The following is a 24,185-nucleotide window of genomic DNA, read 5'->3' as shown; positions in this document are numbered from 1 at the left end:
ACTGCCGGTTCTCTCATTTCTGTTCTACTTTGAGTCTTTTATTTGTGTGTGTGTGTGGGGGGGGGGGGGGGGGGGGGTATCCACAGTTGCTTTAGATCAAGCTGTAGTTCCTTACGTCTTATCGTCGAGTTTCACTTTTACATTTTAATAATTGCAAATTTGGAACTTCAAAATTAAACAGTTAAATACATATAACTTTTTTATATGTACAATTTACAAATTGCAAAACGTGAGTAATGACAAATTGGGCTTTCCATAAATATTAAGTATAAAATATTGTTTTGTTTATGAATCAACATATTTATGCACATTGATCAGAAATTGATTAGTTTGTAAACTTTAAAAGTGTTTCCTGAGACATATCCGATGAACCGTGTGAACGTTCAAAACTATCATGCATTGCAAAAACATGAAATGGAATTTACTTAAAATTATTTGTTTATTTAGTTTTTTTAATGTATGTGTCAAAGCTACTGATTTCGGTGTATGTACAGAGTACAAAAGGTATGTTACTCAATCTTTGTTTAAAGGTGAATGAACTATTTATACCAATGTAGAAGCTCACACCATTCTCTCGCAAACATATGAAACACGGTTTGTATTTATTTTTTATTTTTTAGTCCAGGTGGACTTTGTCATTTCCACTCGCCCACGGTGGACAAACCAATGCCGTCCACTCTCTGTCCACGTCCGTTGTCCACCGTGGGCGTGGTGCCCACCCTATGCCGTGGACTTCCGTGGGCGTATTGCCCACCCTATACCGAGGACAGCCGTGGGCGTGGTGTCCACCCTATACCGAGGACAGCCGTGGACATACAATGCCCACGCCGGTAAACGGTGGGAAGAAGTATGCACAATTCTAGATATAACTCGTGATTTTCGGATACGTTTGATGCTTTTTAAGGGGTTTATTCCAATAAAATCTTTTTGTAAAGTAGTTTGCAATATTTCATGCACTTTTTATCTTTGTAAGAGACGTTTAAGGGTCATAACCTTTACCAGTTCACCGAATGAATCAACTTTGCCAACAGGTGATAATAAAATTGACAAGTTTGTGGAATGTGGAAGGTTACCGAAGTAGATTTCGCTTAACAACATTTATTTATTTTTTAATCATTAGAGAAAAAGATTCTCGCATAGTAGCTCATGGGTTTTCTGATTTTATCTTGCCGATATCGGACTTTAAAATTGAAAATTAAACTGTCGCAGACATTTGTACCCACGTTACTTGCGTTTTTGGTTGATAACCGGACGTAATTATCAAGTGCAAAATAACATTCCTTATCGCTTATGCATATTTATGAAAATATTTTTGAAGGAACAGTCATGTAGATAAATGATGTGAAAATATTGTGTCGTTACAAATATATAATCAATATTATATCAAGGATACCAATAATTTGTGTTAACGTTGCAAAAGAATATCTCAAGAAGGTTTTCCAAAAATTGCGAGGAAATTTGAATGCTTACTCAAGGCCGTTAGTTTTCTCGTTTGAATTGTTTTACATTGTCTTATCGGGGCCTATTATAGCTGACTATGCGGTATGGGCTTTGCTCATTGTTGAAGGCCGTACGGTGACCTATAGTTGTTAAAGGGAAATTCCGCGATTTTTTACTTATCATCTAATTATGTTCATCTTAACATAAAAAACACATTTGCAAAGTTTTAAATTTATATTCCTTCTAATAACGGAGAAAATCAAGTATTTGTAACTTTTTTGGTTGAATTCTCGAGTGGGTCGTGACGTATTAGCCCGATTTGTTGAATTCTGGGAAAAAATAAAATCTGTTTAACTCTTATAGCTTATCGACAATATACGTAATTAAAAGCGCACAGCTGACAAATGGTCGTAGTTATTAACCACAATATAAGAATGAACAAAAATGAATATGCATATACCGTTTTGTATTGATTGAATTAAACTCCTATAAAATTATCTCTAGTAAATGTTTTCGAAAAAATTTCATTAATTATTGTTGAGATTTTTTTCATAAAATATTTATTGAACATTTTTACTGATATTGTTTTGATTATCATTTCAATGCAACTTATGTGTGAGCAGCGTGTGTATATTATTTTGTAAAGGTCACTGTATATTTCTCGGCTTGAGGTCAATTCGTTTACCTTGTAGCTATTTAGCCGCAGGTGTGAGTTCAAGCGTACACAGGTATGAATGTTGTTATTTGGAAAGGATAAACAGAAAGGATTAGAAAGAGTATGATGTGGTAATCCACTAAGATTTAATACACGATGAGAATAAAGATACAATAATTAAATTGTGTAAATTAATTGAAAATAAAATTCAGATTCGTAATTCAGAAAGTGTAAAAAAATAACAGGAAACAATTTTGATTACTTTCTTAGCGGCAATTGGCGTAAAGATTCAAATATGAAGTAAAAAATAGTAGTTTTAATCTTTAATAAAACTGAATGCAATATTACCCAATTTGATATACCATTGCACATCTGTTTGATATCATTGACTTTACCGGAATTTCTTAACTTGTATTCAAATCTTAATGTGCATTGTTGAACATGATAGCCGTCTTTAATCCAAATAAGTAATACAGTAGTTGTAATAAAACTTATATTTTAGACATGCATAACTGATATTGACGAATTTAGAATAGTTCGTCCCTACATCGTTGTTCTTAAAACAATCATTATTAGTATACATGTAAGTTTCCTGACGTATAAGCGCCATTGAGGATGAGCTCCAGAGAAAGCAGACTAGTAGCGTTTCGTTAGTTTGTTTGTTAGGAAAGGAGAGGAAATGCAACCACTTGTATAGATAAACGACAGAATTACCATACAAGCATTTATAGTCAACACAACCAGAAAGAGTTCCCATCGTTGGACGGGGAAATATGTAGGCTTCCAAAAAGGAACAAGTGACATGTCTAACTCTGAATAGTTAGAAAACGGACTATCGACATCGACCGCATGTTCTGAAACTACATGCATATATACGTAGACGTTTATGATAGTGATGAGTTCTTGCGTCTGACAAAAACAATTCTTTTTTTTACATAAACAAGGCCGTTAGTTTTCTCGCTTGAATTGTTTTACATTGTCTTATCGGGGCCTTTTATAGCCGACTATATGCGGTATGGGCTTTGTTCATTGTTGAAGGCCGTACGGTGACCTATAATTGTTAATGTTTGTGTCATTTTGGTCTTTTGTGGATAGTTGTCTCATTGGCAATCATACCACATCTTCTTTTTTATAAATTCCTTCATGGTTATATCTTGCCATACGTTTATATTGATTTGTAAGGAAATTACTCAAAATCGTTATTTGAAAATCCTGATTGTGAGATGTAGATTCATTTTAATACAGAAATTTCGTCTATATATTAAGTTTCACAAGTGTATAACACGGAGAAGCTCTGAAGGTACATTACTCCCATTTTGTTTGGGTGTGAACCATCGATGTTAATTTACAGCAATATCAAAGAATAAGATGATGATGGTAGAAAGAACTATGAGCGTCATGTGGCAAATATTACATGCATATCGGACTATGAGTTGTCAATCTGTATGAAAAGATTTCCAATACAACCATATTATTGAGAAGGAATGTTTACATGCTATACTCTCGTACTAGTATTACAGGGTTCTTGTGGCGTACACCTTACACACACAACTTTTTAACGATTTAAAAAAAAAGACAGAACCAATTTAATGTCATATTTTTTTTTTTTTAAATATAACCAAAAGTCTTTTATCTGACAAGAATACCCCTTTTTAGCGGACAAGTAATTTATTCTTTTTTCTGTTATTGAATACCAAGAAAGAAAATAAAACCCGAAATTAATTCGAAACTTTGATACTCAATAGTTTCCCAGCAAAATATTCCCATCCTTTGGTTATAATTAGTGTTCGTCCAGTGGCATATACAACAAATGTGATGACGAGTTCTTTCCTTTGTTCGAGAACAATCTTATCATTGCTTATTGAAATATAAATCTGTGATTTTACTATGTCCACAACTTCGATGAACCAAAGCAAGTTATACATCGACCTGTATTTAAATCAAATTGGTTCTCTTCTTCTTCTTCTTCTTCTTCTTCTTCTTCTTCTGGTATACAATAGTCTATCGACATTCGATGATTACATACTGTTGGCATACGTGGACTAGTCTATTTACAAAACTTTTACCCCAATTTATTCGAAATAAATTTTTTTCTTATGTTCAATGTATACATGTATATATTTTAAATTGCGCTATAGTTCCGGCGTAACTTTCTACCCAGTCGTATACACGAATCGTCGACAAGTGCGTACATTTTTTAAATAATTTTTTTCTGGTATGTTCCAATCTGTCCTTCACTATTGACAATGAGTATATTTTACATTTTCCAAAATTCACCCTTGGAAAAAATATTTATGAGATTTTAATTTCATCAAATCTTATTTTTTTGGTATTATTTTTATTTTTATGAATAATATTCTTTACACCAGATAAGTTATTTATAAACAAGCGTATGAGTTTAGTAATGACAAGTATGACAGTTGTATATTATACATCTGATAATTTAAAATGGAAAGTTATAAGTTATCGGCCGTGTACACTGATCAATACCTGCAGAAGTGAAACGATGCATGAACTTGCAAGACCGACAGGAAATCGCTTGAATACCTGGACGTGTCACCTCACACCCCTCACAATACCTTTGGAAGTAATACCTTTAGTCATGCTGATGATCAGATGAGGGAAGATCAGAATTTATTTGGATAAAAATTATTACTTTAAAGAATTATGAACAAATAAGATTTTCGAAAACAATTTTCACGTAACATTTATTTATGATTTCAACTTTGACTTTATACCTAATTCCAATATTAACAGTTTAAAAACAACAGACCACGGTAATTTAAAAAAAATAAGAATATGTTCCGTATCAAGTTAGTTAGTCGGATAAAACAACCATACGATTGACAAGATATCGACACGCAATTACGACTACATCGGTTACTGTAGTTTTGTTTCTTTGTGGTTTATAGACATATCGGTGTTAAAAATCGGGAAAGAAGACAAAATGGCTGAAAGAAGAGAATTGATACTCTAAATTTCAAATCGATGGTGATCGCTTATCTAGCGGAATAAAACTTTAATATCTATGAATTTGAGCATTTTTATACAGAATGAACATAATATCAATTTTTGATTTTTTTGCGAAGTTTCCCTTTAATGTCTGTGTCATTTTGGTCTTTTGTGGATAGTTGTCTCATTGGCAATCATACCACATTTTCTTTTTTATACTTACTCAAATCCAATCTATTAGAAAAACTAATTATTTCAAAAGAATGACCACTATGCACTTCCACTGCACTATCATTAGAATACTAGTAGAATAGAATGACATACAAATAAATAAAAATTACATATAACTGTTATACATATATTTGTCGTATTATGAAGCCGTAGTTTACAGATTGTCACCTTATTGTAAGCAATCAGTAAAGAAACATGGTTAATGAGCACGTGTATAACATGTACAATCAGATTATAGTTTATTTAAATGACATATCGATGCGTATTGTGATCGATTGATTTTAACGAGAAAGGTCACGCTAAGATTACTTGCATACGGAAAATATGTCGGCGAATTGCATCCTTTTGAACAACTGGCCCCTGAAATCAAGCAATTTAAAAAGGAATCTTCTTCTAAATGTGGACAAGTTAAAGAATTTTCCTCAGAAAAAAGTATATGGCAGTACATAAGTCTTAGCATGAAAACTATACTTATAGTTATAACAAAACATATGCATCCTTTTTTATTTTAATTAGAGGTTTCATATGACTTTAATATAATATATAACAACAAACAAGAGTATACTGATTAACAATATAATAGTTGTTACGGTGAGGTTGAATTCCCGGTCATTTATTCATCATCCACACAGTAACTTGTCTCCGGAAAACATGTGTCTGTGAAGTGTACCTTAACCTCACTTTGGGGTATAGAGATGCGATTTTTTTTCTGATACAAGTGCTTGTCACCACCCAAAAGAATTTGTAGTCATCCGATGTTTTGTCAGTACATTGATTATTTCAAGATTGGTGAATTGTTGATTTCAACGTCTGTTTAAAGACAAAAATGGATATGAATAGTAAACGGCACTGGAGAAAAAAAATATATTTTTATTTAAGCTCGAAGACAATTTTGCATAATTCTTTCAACATGAGGTTTCTAGCACACGGCACTTGATATATGTTTCATTTTTATTCAATTGCAAACTTTTGATAAGAAGCTCGAAGATATACTTTCCCTAATACAATGAATCGACATACATGTTACGTTCCCCGTAAGAGCCTTAATCATTTCCGGCCAATTTGAGCTCGTCTAGTCAGCAATCTATTGTAGAATGATGTCAATTCTTGGTTATAACAATTTTAAATTTAACATGAACGATTGATGTCAAAGTTCGTTTTACGATTTAAAATTGTGCAATAATATTTTATCAAACGATTTTAAATCAATTTCACGGATTTTAAAATTTATTAGAATCGATCAGAGATTCGATCTTATTATTGTATTCATATTGTTTAACATGTCGTTAATATAAAATGTGTTCTTTCTTTGTTTGATAAATATTTTATTGTATTTTTTCAAATGTTTTATTGATGCTAATTTGTGATGTCAGGACAGTTCAACTATCTATGAGGTATTGAATTTGCTTCAACCCATCACTTAAGACTTTATGGTATCCACTCAAAAGGCAGATATTCATTTTTGAGGATCATGCAAAGAGAACTTTATTGTCCTAATCGCTATCAGTATTTCTTTTATATACATGAACACCTGCTCCAAAGTTTTTTTGTTTTTTTTTCCCGTCTTTTTAATGCTGAGATACCTCCTTAACAGTTAATAAAAAAAACTAGATTTACGGCATGAATATAGTTTTAATCAAAAGGTTACACAAGATGCATATATACACATTATATATAATCTCGGTAAAATATCATATATGCATTTGAGAAAACCAAACAGAATAGAATTTGAATCTAATATGTACTGAGTCATTTCTTTTAATATAATTCCTCATAGTTGACAAATACTAGTATACAAGAAACCATAAGAAGAAACAATCCTGCTATTATATTAGTCTATATATATATATATATATATTTATATAAAAAATTATTCAAAATTTATAAGTTCAAAAGCCCTTATACATACGAATTATTCCAGACTTCAGTTCCAATGTTCTTATAATCTAATCTGAAATTTATTGGTTATTTTAAAGGAACAGATATAATTTTGTCAGAAGAAATATGATTCGTACCAATTTTAATAGCTAATAAAAATATCCTTTTACCAAATAATGAGAAATATGATTCGTACCAATTTTGATAGGTAATAAATATCCTTTTACCAAATAATGAGAAATTTCTAACCGGGAGCGTCTAAACACCACCTAGGCCATCATGGTGCACTAAGCTCCTGAAACTGCACTAAGCCCATGGTGGGATGGTGTTATGAATAAAACAATCATACCATCGGATGTATTTTTTCCTCAAGATAATATATCTGAATTTTTTGTTAGTACATTTTGTTGTTTTGTCGTAATATGATTTTTTCTGTCATCAAAGGTTTTGTCCGACAGCACGTGCAAGTAATTAACAGGTAATAAAACCACTGATCCATGAAGAAATGAAGAAATAAAGAAAGGTTATTATATAATAACGGTGTCTTCCTCAAATGCCAACATTTTATATGTTACCTATACCTAAGGAGGTTATATTAGAAGGAGAGTGAACACTCTGCATGATACAAAATTAGCATCCCCAGGATATCAGTTCGATCAGAGAAAAATGATAAAATTACAAAGAAGCCGACATGTTTATCACCCACTTGACATGGCCCTCTGATGTACCGGGCTGTTACCGCTAGCAGTTCGGGCTATTGGATAAATCGCATATGTCACGTGATTGTTTTCAGTGACTGGGTCATATAGTTCAGGTGAAATTTTGGTAGCAATGCAGTATAGAGGTGTTTATGATATGATATCGTAATATAACCTCCTTGCTATACCTTAAATGCCATTAAAAATAGGTTTTTTTTTATAAGAGAAAATGGCAGATTTTGGGGTTAAAAAGAGATAAAGAAAATTAAAACATTTTAAAATCTTTTAATAAAAAAAATTTGAAATGAATTTTTTTATTCTGACACATAAGAAATTCGAAATATTAAAGAAATTTAAGTGAAAATTTTAAAATTTAATTTAAGTGGGCTGTATGGTAGGGTGCGTCTAAACACTGCTAAGGAGTCCTTAGTCCTTAGTGGACTAAGGACTTATAACATGTCACTAAGGACTAGATGGGGTGCTATTAAATGTAATTTCTTTTCATATTATGGTAGATATTGATATCTAATGCATAAAAAAATAATCTTAGATAAACGAGATATTCAACATTATTTAGACACGTGCCTGTTTTTCTTTGATATGCCGAAAATCAATGAACCGTTTGACACGTGTCAACTGATTACACGGGAATCCTGCTATATCTATAGTGTTTAATCGACAAGATTGATAAAGTTGGAAACTAATAAATGAATTGTTGTTGAAATTTTATTCATGTTTTTTTTCTTCAGAATGATGAAGTATTTTCTCAAGTGTATTTTGTAATTATTTCATATGAATTATAAATTTGTCACCAGAGCAATATATCTAATGCGGGGTTTTTAATTTGATGTTCAAATTAATAAAAGACTAAAATATATAAAAAATTTGATAACAAAATAAAGTGTTCGAACAATAGAAAGGTATGGAGCTGAAACACTTTATTTTGTTTCTTGTGGTGCACTTTTCAAAATTCATTTTCATATATGAAGACTTTAAGCAATGTATTATTGGACAAAAAGAAATCAATTAGATAATAAATCTTTACTACATGCAACCACACTGAGTTCATATATGAACTGGTTTGACAGAGATTATCTTATGCGACCATTTTTAATTTTTTTTAAATATGAAGAAAACGTTTGAGCAATTTATTTTAGGGCACAAACGAACTCATTTGCTAAAAAAATATTTACTACATGTACATGTAACCAAACTGAACTTACATGTAAACGGACGTATTTGGACGGAGTTTATATCTTTTGCCTTTGCTATGGTTCATTTAAAATTTATTATCATATGAAAAACACGTTCGAGCAATATATTTCTGGACAAAAACGAGTTCGCTATGATAATAATTTTTTACTACATGCAACATAGACAAGACGATGTGGTATGATTGGACGGTTTCGATTGGACAACTCTTCCCTAGAGACACAATGACACAGAAATTAATAACCATAAGACCCCGTACGGTCTTCAACAATGAGTAAAGCACATAGTCATTATTTCATAAATCATTTCAAACAATATCTTAAAGAGACAATTTGGTAAAAAAAAAAATCGGATTTCCTTATAACATACTTGTTCTTCTTTAAGAAAAATAGATATAAAGAAATTGTATATGAAATTATTTCTGTCGGCTATTTTCATTTTTTCACGTGATAGATTTGGATATAAATATTCAGATTTTATTGTATTACAAAAACTAATATTTTCACATTATGTGCAATTAGCACTCACACCACATCTTCCTATATCTATGGTAAAGGCATATTTGTAAGGCATTCGTACGACGCATTCTCTTCTGTCAAAATTATATATTTAGCTCTGAATTAACACATAACGGAAAATTTGCGTAAATAATGCTTAAAACTGTGGAACATTTTCAAAAACATTTGTCTCTTTTATATAGTTAAAAATGAAACAAAAACTCGATAAATGATTTTTTAAACTTTACTCTTAGAAAAAAAACCAAATGTTGAACAATTACGAACACATGAGTACCGTATGAAGTCTTTGTAAACAGACCTTTTGTCTTGATATCTCTTACATAAACATTTTAACAAGCTGACCACACTCTAATAATTTAGTAAATGAGGTTAAAAGTTTAAATGTTGGTATTCCGATAGAGGAAGAGAAAATATGTATTTTGCTCTATGCTGATGATATTGTTTTACTTGCTGAAAATGAATCAGACTTACAGATGCTCTTAAATGTTTTACATATGTGGTGTCATACAAATGATATTAGTGTTAATTTGAGTAAATCTAAGATTATTCATTTTAGACCACCTTCTTTTCCAAGGTCTATTTATACATTTATGCTGGGTAATGATAATATTGAAACTGTAATACAATATACTTACCTTGGTTTACATCTTACAGAATTTTTAAATTATGATTTAATGGCAAAAGCTATTGCCAAGTCGGCAAGTAGAGCTCTTGGGTTATTGATCGCAAAATGTAAATCAAATGGTGGTTTTTGTTACTCTACTTATACAAAGCTTTTTGACACACTTGTATGGTCAGTCATCGATTATGGTGCTTCAATATGGGGAACAAGAGAATTCTCGTGCATAAATGCTGTTAAAAACAGAGCGATGAGATTTTTTATGGGTGTAGGAAAGTATACACCAAACTTATCTCTCTATGGTGATATGGGCTGGATTCCATGCAATGTAAAGCAATGGACAGCTGTTTTTAGATTATGGTCCAGATTTTGTAAAATGGACAATAATAGATTGAACAAAAGAGTATTTATATGGTCATATAAGTATGGAAATAAGCCAATTAAAAACTGGTGCTTCAGAGTGATGACTAAGTTTAAAGAGTATAATCTTGAACCATATTGTAACTGTGATATATTGTTAACTAAAAATGTAATTAAGGATATAGAATGCTTAGCTATTGATTTATATAAAACTGAATGGCATAATAAGTTGGTTTCGAATGAATATGCCAAACTTCGTACTTATAAATTATTTAAAACAGAATTTAAGGTAGAAAATTACATTTGTAAAACTATTGCAGGGAAATATAGAAGTGCTTTTGCAAAATTTCGTTGTGGTGTTGCGCCCCTAAAAATTGAAACGGGCCGGTATCAGAACTTACCTATTAATGAACGAATATGTTTTAGTTGTAATGAAACCATAGAAGATGAGAAACATGTAATTTTGAAATGTCCACTATATGCAGATTTTCGTGCTGTGTTGTTTAGTCATGCTAATTCTTTTTGTCATGATTTTAATAGTATGTCAGATGATGATAAATTTGTATTTTTATTTAGTGATGAAAATGTTTATTTTTACACTGCCAAAATCTGCTATGATATTTTACTGAAAAGAAAATGTTTATTATATTCTTAACAGTTGTTTACTTTTAAACTGTTTTATGTTAATCTTAACATTTGTATACTTTTAATTTGTTTTATGTTTTATGTATGTATATATATATATATATATGTAAATGTATATACCATTTTTTTTTTTATATAGTCTCTCATAACTCTTTTTAGAGTGGCTCTTGTTTTATATTGTAATATGTAAACTGTAATATTATGTAAATGTTTTAGAAGAGGTGAGACTCAAATAAAATATTGTCTTGTCTTGTCTTGTCTTGTCTCTAAACTGACCAAATTCATGCACCTATTGCAAATAACTTTGTCGGGAATGAAATAAAACAAAAGCAACATTATTTGTTCTTTTAATCATTTTAAATAAGAACAACACATCTACTTATAAATATTAAGCATTTTTTTGACACAATTGTTAATCATTTAAAATAAAAATATTATGATTGTTTAATCAGTTGTTTTGTTATTTGGAACGTGTCAATCGGTTCACTGATTTTCGGAATATCAAAGAAACACTGGCACGTGCCTAAATAATGTTGAATATTTCTTTTATTTATGATTATTTTTCTATAAAATTTGATTATGAAATTTATGCATTTAATATCAATCTGTATCTTAATATGGAAAAATTATAAAAAAAAAAGACATATAACATCACTCCTTCTAGTCCTTAGTGGCATTATATATGACTGTCCTTGGTGCACTAAGGTAATGCACCGACTAAGGCGTCCTTAATTAGCAGTTTTTAAACGTAGATAGATAGATAGATAGTTTATTAACGTCTCACCATTAATATACACAATACAATATTTACATATATCATAAAACATAAATATATATTAATGCCATTCTTAAAAGAATTATGAGAGACAAAAAGTAAAATTTCATCAAACAATAAAAGGACTTTATAAAACTATGTACATGCACTTATTAAAATTTCTAAAACAAATTACAAAAATTTAACAGTCTAAAACAATTTATCGATATAAAAAACGTCTCCTTCTGTCTAAAATAGATTTGCAGGTTTTGGCACATTTGTAAATAATATTAACGTTTTGGCATCCCAACACAAAAGACAGTTTCTCACGGTTCGTCAGCATGTTAAAGTTCTCATCTACACTGTTTATGTATTCATAAAGTTCATTCCTTAAATCGTCATAAAGTGGACATTCAATTAGTACATGTTCCTCAGTTTCAGTTTTAGTTTCACACATAAAGCAAGTCCGTTCATGCATTGGTAAACGTTCGAAGCGCCCGGTTTCGATTCGTATGGGTGCAACCCCACATCTGAATTGCGAATATGCTCTACGTTGAGCAGGAGATAATAGTGTTTTTAAATAAAGTTCACAACTAATTTCGGTTTTAAATGTTCTATATGTCCTTAATTTGTTACTACCACCATCCATGCGTCTTGCAGAAACTCTATGTAGATCTTCCGTCCACTTATTTCTAAAATCGGTTAAAAGTTTATCTTCTATTTTCGCTAACACCGTAGTTTTGTGAATGTTCGTGTCATTATACCAGTCACTAATATTACACGATTCAAACTGCTGATAAAGTCTATAATTTGAATTTTTTCATGCTTTATAACGCCTAAAACTATGTTCCGCCCAGTTATGAATTCTTTTATTTAGTCGATCAGTGTTCATATACCTTAAACGATTCCATTGATTTATAACAGTTCGCCACTGTGTTTCGTACCGTGTTTGGTGTGAGCCAAGGCTCCGTGTTGAAAACCGTACTTTGACCGATATTAAATGGTTTACTTTTATAATTGTGACTTGTGACTTCGATGGAGATTTGTCCCATTGGTTTTCATACCACATCATCTTATTTGTATAAAAAAGCTCGGAAATAAGAGATTTTTTAATTCCATATCATCATGATTAAGGCAGTGGCTATTTTGCCGACTCTGATTAAATATATTTAGTTCGGTAAAGTACAGGGAATTTGTTATTTTGCAGGTTCTTTGTAAACAGCTGACAACATATTTGAAACACATATAATTGTTTAAAAACTGTTATCAGTCAAATTTACATTACATGTTATGACAATATTTTCTCTCATTTTTTAAACTTTTGGAACAAAAAAAACAATGAATATACATAAAGATGACTAGACGATATGGATTTTCTCGTCGTTTAAGGCTGTCCTGCGACCTGTCATTGCTTAAATCTTTGTCATTTCAACTCTGGTATATAGTTACATTTCTATATATATCTTTATTCTCACAAGCCAAATTACAAAGGTATAATGTTAATAAGTCTGAATATATTTACACCAAAATTTAAATATATGCTCTTTATTCAAAACTTTATCATACTGAATGACCTTGGTGCTTATATGACTGTTCCAACATGGGCTTAGTGCAGTTTCAGGAGCTTAGTGCACCAAGGCGGCCTAGGTGGTGTTTAGACGTTTACCGTTTCTAACGTAGTACTTCATAATCTTTTTCTTTTTTTCTAATACGACTTGCCGTCCTGATTGCGCATGAGATTTTTGCCACAACACGTTAAGCAACCAACAAATTAAAGTTGTCTATTAAAAAAATACTCAATTATGATGAAATATAGAAACTGAGATTAAAATGGAAATACATGTATAGTCATTATTCAGACTTTATTTATATTCCCTCAAGGCTTTCTAACTGGGCCCGTATGCAAAATGGCTTGTGTACTCAAGTTAAGATTTGTTCCGAACGGACGGATTTTTCTACACTTTCAACGATGAATTACGTTACAAACGGAACCTTGCTTCAGTATAAGAATGTTTAGCAGTAGACAAAAGTGGACAACGCTATCAAAAGGGGGTTTTGATCCATAAGAAAGCCACATTTTGTTTCAAATTTGATCTGTAATTTCATTTACCGTTTTCAAAAGAAATAAATTGAATGGAAAATTTTACGACTTTGTGGAGATTTTTCAATTGGTTGTAAATATATAACATAATTGAAACAAAACTTTAAGTATTTTTTTAATTTTTTTTGGCAACCTTATATGTTTAATATTTTTCAAATGAAACCGTCTGTATTTGTTTACCGAGTAAACTTGTACATGTATGTGTTTATTTGACTTTAATAAACTATTAAATCTATCACCATCGCTAATCACCGTGACACGACTCTTTAATAATTATTAAAGATCAAACGACTAATCAACACGCTAATTGGTAAAGAATAAAATCGTCGGTCGTGGATAAATAATCCCATGTAACGGCGCGTCCTGATAATTCTATCCAACTCTTTATTACTCTAAGCACAGACATTAAGCTTATCAGTGCAATAAATACAAATACATTTTTAATATGACAACATGGCATACTACATCAGAGAAGCGAATAAATATCAAGTATTGATCAATAACATTTTGGTCCTATGATTAAGTGCATTAATCAAGAGTTTACACAAATTACGCAAATGTTTTATTTTTAGTGCTGAGGAGTTGCACTACTTTGAACGACAATGGACGTCTATAATAATAAGGTTTCATAAAATGCCTCCTTAAGTCTCTGCACCATTCACATTGTAAAACAAAATGGACTTCATCTTCAGTAATATTCAAAGTACAGAGAGTACACTTTCGATCTAACCTGAGACTACTATAACGTTGTTTTCACGTTACACTTTGTACGCGTATTTCCCTAAAACTCGCTTGATTCAGACTAAAACCGGGGATAAATTCGCCTCAGGGTGTACTGGGGTACTTCAGGGTGTTAAAATGTTAAAATACCCATATCTACGGACATGAAAAAAATATTAACAATTAACACTTAGATAAAATGTTCATTTGATAAAACCTTAAATAACTTCTCAAAAATATTGAATATATTTTAATAAAAACAAAGTGTTTAAGATAAAACAATAAATTATCCATCGAATGCATACAAACGCTCACTAAAACATCTATGAAAGTTCCTGTTTAAATTATATAACAAATCAAATACGAGAATTTGAGTGCAAGCAGTGGACCGTGTATATTTGCGTGAAAAAAGAAGAAACTATTGTCGTTTTTGTAATAGAAATTCGGAGTTATAGATTAAGTTAAGTCATTGATCAGAGCTCTGGTCATTGATATAGGAAAATATATCTAAAAAATCGTTACTAGTATTCTGCATGTTCATTAGTTTACTATTGGCGTTCGACTTTCTATGTAAACCAATGATAATATACCTGATAACGGGAAGACCGCCCACAGATTAGGTTTGACCAATCAGATTTGGAATTTAATCGAAGTACATGTAGTGTCTGTTTAAAGACAAATGAATTGAAATAGAAATTCCCTTTACAGGGAATCGCCTTTTTGTATGATAAGGACCTTGGAGAAAGGAACGGATTTTTTTTTTTAATTCACAAACCTAAATACACAAAAAGAAAAAGATATCTATATTTCTGTACTATTTTCCTTTCATTTATTAAAGAGGTTAGCCATTTTTCTCCAAAAAGTATTTTCTAAATCATCATTTACAAGGTTAAGAGTTTCTTTTTGAAATACATGTAGAATTATTGCGATTTGCACTGTATGAATACTTTTGTTTAATTCATTGTGTCGTTTGGTTGCTGTCTCATTGACGAATAAACCACATCTCCTTTATTTTCGTATGGCATATTCAAAGACAAATTTAATATAAATCTTTCTATTTGTATACATGTATGCATAGAAATTTCAACCCGCTAGAAAGACAAGGAATGTCGTAAAAGCGCTAACTGACAAGTTGAGCGTATCAAATGTATTACATGTATATACGAACGTTCATTCAAGGTCAGACATGATTACACATGTGTAACTGTTACACTAGTTAGTTTAAATCTGTTTTGCTTAAAGAATAAACTATAAGATTCAAACCATACATTTGATTACGGATTTTATGATTACAAATGTACATATATAATTGAAACATTTAAAATTTATTTTGAGAATTTTTTGTCTGAATTGAGGGATTCTAGTTGAAATGGATTACAGAATTCACTTGAACAGGCACATACATGTACATGTAATTAGCAATAGATAATTTTAATAAAGATGAAACTATTGATATAGAACATTAAACAGAAGGTAGAAACACACGGTCTTCTTTTCTAAAATGTAAAGAATTCCAATACACGTATCATATTGTATAGGATTTTGAAGCTTGTCGGTTCTCGTGTTTTTACAAACCGGACTTGAAATAAATTATATATCTGAAATTAAGCTCTAGACCTGAAACGGCCTGTGTCATAATATTCTTATTGTAATCTAATCAAACTATGCTGACGTCCAAGATTTTACACGATAAATCTGTTTGGTTTTTAAGCCTATGCATACTCTGTCATTCACGTGTTCAAATAAACCACGATCTTGCTATGCAGATTTCTTTTGACATGACTTTAAATGGTTACGAAACTACATTTAATATGTATATAAATAAGTATACGAAATTTAAATATAAAAAAGAGACAAATCAGACATCAATCCATCAGATCCGAAATAAGGAGATGTGGCATTATTTTAAATAAACAACAGTTTAACAGAGTCATATTATACGGCCTTCAACAATGAAAATATAATTGTGTCAAACTGCATTTTAAAATATCCTGTGACTTTGAGTAAAAAAATAAATCACATCTTATCTTTTTAATATTTGTGCCTTGCTTTGCGCAGATTAGTTTCTTTATATGCATACATTTTTACCTCCTCGAGATTGGTCACATACACGAAATTAACAAAATGATGCTGACAAGATGCATTATATTACATGTATGAAGAAAAGCACAAGGCATGCTGTACATACTATAGTTAAACGAATCATGCTAGTGTCATGTCTTCTCACAAAAGAATAAAACCAAAAAATCAAAATCATCTAAATCATCTTTATTTAAATAGGTATATTTAACTTTCTGTAAACATTACAAGTGCCAAGGTTAACTACATGTATCTATTATTGTTGAGTATTCGTCTTGAATATGTATAATAAATTACGCATTGGAAAACAGTCTATCAGGAACAAAAAAAAATAATAGAAAACTAGTTGCGCAATTCAAACCCAAAAAATAACAGTCTTCGGCTTTTAATAAAATTTCGTATAAATGACCATACATGTAACTTTGAAAAATAAAATAGGCTTATTTAAGAAAAATCAAAGAGAAAATAGAGCGGGTAAAGCTCGCCAATTAGATGATGAGGAATACTTAAACCTTCATCAGCAAACCAGCAGTAAAACTAGAAATATATGTTAAATGAAGTTGAAACTAAGCATCATAATTTTAATAAACTTGACTCTGAATCTAATTTGAAAACTGTTTTACAAAATGTAGTTCACAAAGAAGACATTTTGTCTAGTGGTGTGGCTGACTGCATAAAGCAATCCAGGATGTTGCGAAAGTAAGGTCCATTTTGGTCAATTATCTATGTACTAATATATTATTGATATTAACTACTTGTTTAGAACTTTTCCCAACGTATTGTACACATGTTGTATATTTCTTGTGTACAAATCTATAAAGTTTGCATTTTAACCTGTCAGGGTTATTTTGATATAAAGTTGTAAATTAAACTTGTACCTGTATGAAATATTTGCTACTGGACGTTAAAAAGCTTCAGTCAATCAATGATACCAATATTAAGTGTTGCTTCAACTAAATTAAAGAGCGGTTAACTTATGCAATAGACAATCTAACCGAATTCTAACATCGCAATTCAAATCACAAAATCTTTTATTACTATATCTGATGATCGAATCACAGCTCAATGAATACGTACAAACAACGCTAATATCTTGTGTGGTTTATTACCTGTCAATTTCATGAGTAAAGATAATGAAGATAATTAACAACCGATGTTTTAACAAGAATTTGATTTTAACACTGGTACATATATAAGCGTCCGTCAGTGATCTTTTCTTTCATTTAAAGTTCATAGTATTTTTATTTGTCCTTCTTGAAATAACGAAATGAGGTCGAAAAAAAGAAATTTCACGGCATAATGTTTATATAATAAGCAATATTTTTTTTCGGTTTATTAACAAGGTTTTTCCATGACTTTTTTTATTCAAATATGTTCGGGTTGAATCAGTTGTAAGTGACAAATGGGACATATATTTAAGATTAAACGAATATAGTGAACAGCTGATGACTTGTAAGCACGTGGCAATAACTGCCTACTAAGGCAGCAACCATTTGATTTTCGAGGGGGGGGGGGGGGGGGGGGGGGCTATGGATTTTTTTTCCGTACAAACTTTTTTTTTCACCTTCGGCGAAATACAATCTATTTTTTTGCCGACAAGTCGAAAACAATTTTTTTTCTTTCAAGAGCACATGTTATTCTATTGAAATAATTCAGGTGGCATCTTGGTTTATTGTATCTACACGGCAATCAGTATTTACGACAACAATTTTAAAATGGCAAATTCACATAATTTCAATTTAAGTTTATTCATTGGTGTCAAATCAATACAAACTGAACTCTAAACAAAACATTAAGCTAAGGCTTCCTAATTCACGTACAAAACAATGCAAAAATTTCACAATGTTTTATTATAGGATAAATTACTCCATGTACAAAGTGTTAAAAGTGCATATCAATACATTTACAAATCAATAAACATATGGCAACCACTTTACCGATATATAACGTTCATGAATCGACCCCGCCCACCCGATCTCCCGTGGACAGCAGTGGGCGTGGATTCCACGCTATACCGTGGACCGGTCGGTGGGCGTGGACCACAGATGTCCACCCAATGCACACGACATACCGTGGACAAGTGGACACGTGGGCGGGCGTGGACCGAAATGTCCACCCAATGTACACGCCCACCGTGGGCGCGTGGAAATGACAAAGTCCACGTGGGCTGTAGTGTACTTGTGTTTTAGTAGTTTAATTTGCATAAGAAAATACCTGAACAAGTCAGGAATATGACAGTCGTTTGATGTGTTTGAGCTTCTTATTTGTCAATTGATTAGGGACTTTCCGTTTTGAATTTTCCTCGAATTTCAGTATTTTTGTGGTTTTACTATTTTCCTTTACTAAAAAGTAAAAGTTATTGGGTTGATTCTATTAGAAAAGATATAAATGGTGATATGATTGGAAATATATCTTTTAGTATATAAAAAATGAGATTATCAACAAATTCAGTTCACCGTAGGACCTTCATCAATAAGCAAAGTCCATATCGTAGTATGCGTATAACATGTATAAGACCATTCTTTAAATTAAATAAATTTTAACTTTATATACATCGTGACTTGGATTGAGAGTTGCCTCATTCACACTCATACCACATCTCTATATGCATAGCTTCGGTCCATATGATTATGCCGAAGATATAATGAGTAATTTGAAAAAAATAATTTTGTCGTTATCTTTTATGGTTGCGAAGGAAATGCGGAGACAAGAAAATCAGTGTTCGGAGATACTCTCACAAGAAAAAGTTTTCGATTAAACATGGTCATTTTAAAATCGTATTAGCTGTTCTATACCATATACCAAAAATCTAAACGACATCTTGTGAAACAACAATACGGCACAATTAAAAAAATAATAGGAGGAAAAAACATTCATTTGTAATAATAATCAGAACAAAAGCAAAACTCATTCCACAGAGAAGTGTTTTGACTTTAACATGTTTGATAAAAGATTGCCATTTCGGGTAAAATGCTATAATGATATTAAAGGTGAGTTCTCACTCTGTCAAGAATTGTCCCGTCACAATGTTCGCAACCATAAAACACATCGTAAACATTTCTTTATTTACCGATATTCAATAACAATGTGTTGTTTTTTGTATTTGTCAAAGCATAATTATTTTACAGGATAAAACATGGCAACGTTTACAGAAATGTATTAGTAAGAAATTGTTGTCATCACTTCTTTATGTCGAATGGAACCTGTGTAGGTAAGTTACAATAAATATACAATATTAGGTCAATGTCAGAAAAATATAAACTTTTTTTGTATGAGGTTGAGTAAATGTGGAAGGGCGAGGTTCTAAATAGCTATCAATGTATTAATTTAAGTTGCAGTATAAAAAACACATTAGGTCAATGTCATAAAAATATAAACTTTTTTGTACTCGGCGCAAAACTGACGCAAGGCCAGGTTCCGCCCTTTTCCAGTTTTTAAAGCAATTCAATACGTATTAAAAGCATGCAAATAGTTGAAAAGGAAAAAAAAATACCAGCTTCAATTAATTCACGCTAGATGTATTTTTATATGCAAGCACATCTAACATTGATAGTTAATAATATATTTCTAACGATGAAAAGCTGTATGATTTCAGAATGTCCAGTCGGTCACTTCTCTAAAGGCATAAAGTGTGCAAAATGCCGCAATGGAAAATTCGGAAAAAAATGCGCAGAAACCTGTAGTTGTAGCAGGTCGGAAAGGTATATCTTTTAATTAGTAAACCAAAAAAGTACTCCTTTAGTTGGGCTATTCAGGATTTTTACAATCGTAATTCGAAAATTTACGAACGACAGGATGCTAAAAGGAGACTTTCTAATGAGTTTGAACTTTACCATGAAAAATACGAAATAAAAAGTTCATCAAGCTTTTATGTTCAACATTATTACTATGACATCTGACAGATTGATTATAGAATGACTACAGTAAGGGACAAAAGGTGGCGTTTTCGGACATCTAATAGATGACTATGCGGTATACATTGTATAGGCTTTGTTCATTGTTGAAGGCCGTACGGTGTCATTATGATCTCTTGTGGACAGTTGTCTCATTAGCAATCATACCACATTTTCTTTTTAATATTTGTATACATATATTTTCTCCTCATCGCATGGTTTGAATGGCACAAGTGCTAGCGTATTATGTCTACGTTTAATGTATAGTATAATATGTGAGCTATGTATCTATAGGCTAACGATGAATCTTTTATATGTTTATTTCACAACGTAGTGTTTGGTAAAGTGTTAGAAGCATGAATAGTTTATAAATACATTGCCTTCTTTATAAAAATTAATGAAATATGTATTAGGACATGTAGAAATAACCCATTTCAATTTTTCTTTGAAATTATATTTGTTTTGTATATAGATGCGATCATAGAGTTGGGTGCATTACTACCGATGGTAAGTCATGTTACATAAGGGATAATTTTTCATACAAGTCATACATGCATCTATGATATCTCGTATTTTCATTCATATCTATATATTCTCGTATTATAGACGAATTGTATTTTCAAATCAGAATACTCCATTTGCGCTCCAGCAAAAGCATTGTTTTCCTAATAACAGATTATATACACACAGAAAAGGAAATAAAAGTATTAACTAGATCCTAGTATATTCCCGCATTGAATTATGTTGATATTGTAATTGTTTCATGCAGCAACAAATAAAGTTACACATATAAGAGCTGTAGTTAATATAGATTACCTTAGCCGTATTTGGCACAATATTTTGGGATTTTGGATCCGCAATGCACTTCAACTTTGTACTTGTTTGGCTTTATGAATATTTTGATATGAGCGTCACTGATGAGTCTTATGTAGAAGAAACGCGCGTCTTGCGTACTAAATTATACTCCTGGTACCTGATAACTATTTATTTAAAAGGAATAATTAATACTTTTAAAAAATGTCAAACGAGCATTGAATACGCAATGCAATTATTTCTATTATAAGAGACGAATTATCACCCATACCAGACCTACAGTTTTGATGATCTATTCTTGGTACCATAAGGTTCATTTTACGCCAAAAAAATATAGTCAGTTGACAACCATACAAAAAACTCACAGTCTGTTGCTTTTATGTCTATTATTACTATAATTGAAACAAAAGCAAAAAGATGCGGACTTTACGTATTGAATTGGTATGTATATCAACATTGTCAGTGAACTAAAAACTAAACTAAAATTTATTTTTCTCAATTCATTAGTTTATTCGGTATATTATGACATATATACAAAGAAAGTATGGTATGATTGCCACAGAGGCAAACTTTCCACCAAATACCAAATGACGTAAAAGTTAACAACTATAGGTAATCGTAAAACACCAAACAAGGAGCAAAACCCACACCGCATAGTAACCTATAACAGGAACCATATGGAAAAAAATGTACACAATTAAAAAAACTTAAAAACAGTTATTTAAGATGGTACCTAACACTTTAACTAAAATTAATTTGGCTCGTTTAATTTTCTAAAAATTTTGACAAAGTATTTGCTATGACCCTTTGACAAAAATATAAAAATTTCAAAAAATATGAACCAACCGTTTTATCAGAAAAATTACACTGGTTATATAGCAGTTTGAAAAACACTTATTTTGATCATTGAGAAGCTTAATATTCCCTTATGAACACTACGTCATTAAAACGTCTGCTGATTTTACTGAGTTATCTCCCTGTAGTGTTAGGTACCACCTTAATGTTAATTAAAAATCTTTCTATTCCGAAAACATTAAAACATATGTCTTTTTTTTTTATAGTAGTAAAGCCTCTAAAGATGAGAGTGATGTCCCTTTATGGCTAAGGCTAAGTGAGATACCGCTCCAGAAAAAATATAATTTTCTTAAAGTTAAACTACATGATGGAACCAGAAATTGAGGCATTAGTTAAAAAGATGTCAAAAGATCGTTTTAAACGTCTTATGGAAGACATGCAAGGTATGCAAGAAGAGTTGTTAGACCCCGAGGTAGACATTTCAAATCAAAACAAAACAAATATGGCGTCCTATTCTGATGTACTGTCAAATACAAACACCAACACAAACCAAAACAAAACAGTTGGGGCTGATTATACTACAGATGAATCACATGATCCAAGTGACTATATAAAACCCATATTTCTGACAGATACCGATGTATTTGGTTCTGTTAAACCACCGAGACCCCTATGGCTTACGAACATAGAAATATACAACGCCATTGATACAAAAATTCCAGCTGAACGGATAAAAGGTATTCAGAGAATCCGTGATATGTGGCGCATTTACATGGATAACGAGGAGGACAAACTGTCTCTGTTAGTGACAGGAATGAACTTGCGTGGCAGACAAGTTCCCCTGCACTCTCAAAATCCCCGAAATCCAGGCAATTTACAACCAGATACCATCAGAATTATAGTGAAAAATGTGCCGATTTCAGCTGATGATGGTCAAATACATAGAGCCCTTACATTACAAGGTTGTGACATACAGAGTCTTAATAGAAAACGGTTAAGGGTAAAAGGCAAAATCACCAACTGTCAAACTGGAGACAGAATTATTATTAGTAAGTTGTTAGACAAACCTATAGCTAGAAGTTTACAAATAGGCAAATACATGGCCATAGTAATGCATAGTGGGCAACCTGAATTTGAAAACAGAGGCTCTTACAGTGATGGCAATACAAAACCATGCTATAAATGCTTGCAAGTGGGTCATTTTGTGTATGACTGCCCAAATGATTGGGTGTGTAGAAAATGCAAATTACCAGGCCACAAAATGATGGATTGTCCTAATGCATTCCAAGTAGTAAGCAACAAAGAAGAACAAATAGTGACCACAGATGAATCTGTTACAGTAGATGATTCTCAGTCAACTGAACAGACTGAGAAACTAAACCCAAAAACAAATGTGGCAAACAAACCAAAAGGTAGAAATACAAAAACAACAGACACTAGTTCAAACAATGCAAATAAGACAAATTCAGCAAAACCAGGAAAGGTAAAGGCTAGTATGAATGAGACAAGTTCAAGCAATTCTGACAAAGCACAATCATATATAGACAAATTTATGAACACACCGCAAAGTCAACGCAGGAATCTGTCTCAACATCATACCCCACCTACACCCCCAGAGAACTTACATGACAGAACTACTGGTAATAATGGCCCCAAGAAGGCCAAAGCTTAATAATTGTAGTCATATAGACAATGTAAAATATTTTAATGTAAATATTATAGTACAATGATCTTTTATCTATATACATGTATAATATAAACCAAAAAAAAAAATCAAAATGAATACTAAAAAAAGTTTTCAGCTCTTTATAAGAGTTAACTT

The 24,185-nt window shown here is 31.5% G+C and overlaps 1 protein-coding gene across 1 annotated transcript; it reads left to right on the top strand.

The window, feature by feature from the left end:
* Positions 1 to 382: 382 nt before the first annotated feature.
* Positions 383 to 22,673, top strand: LOC139484169 (uncharacterized). The gene is made up of 5 exons (XM_071267900.1): positions 383 to 504; positions 19,991 to 20,073; positions 20,458 to 20,563; positions 21,228 to 21,262; positions 22,630 to 22,673. Exons 1-5 carry the CDS (start codon positions 395 to 397, stop codon positions 22,671 to 22,673), a joined length of 378 nt encoding a protein of 125 aa, XP_071124001.1. The 5' UTR covers positions 383 to 394.
* Positions 22,674 to 24,185: the final 1,512 nt, after the last annotated feature.

This window comes from Mytilus edulis, chromosome 8, assembly GCF_963676685.1.
Source record: "Mytilus edulis chromosome 8, xbMytEdul2.2, whole genome shotgun sequence".
Lineage (NCBI taxonomy): Eukaryota > Metazoa > Mollusca > Bivalvia > Mytilida > Mytilidae > Mytilus > Mytilus edulis.
Note: the sequence above shows the minus strand (reverse complement) of the source record. Positions and strands in the feature narration are given on the sequence as shown.

What these genes read in the sequence shown, in the direction of transcription:
- LOC139484169 (XM_071267900.1), top strand. Translation starts at nt 395, where the DNA reads ATGCATTGCAAAAACATGAAATGGAATTTACTTAAAATTATTTGTTTA. An exon ending in GTATGTACAGAGTACAAAAG is followed by an intron (nt 505 to 19,990) that starts GTATGTTACTCA and finishes ATTATTTTACAG; the next exon opens with GATAAAACATGGCAACGTTT. An exon ending in GTCGAATGGAACCTGTGTAG is followed by an intron (nt 20,074 to 20,457) that starts GTAAGTTACAAT and finishes GTATGATTTCAG; the next exon opens with AATGTCCAGTCGGTCACTTC.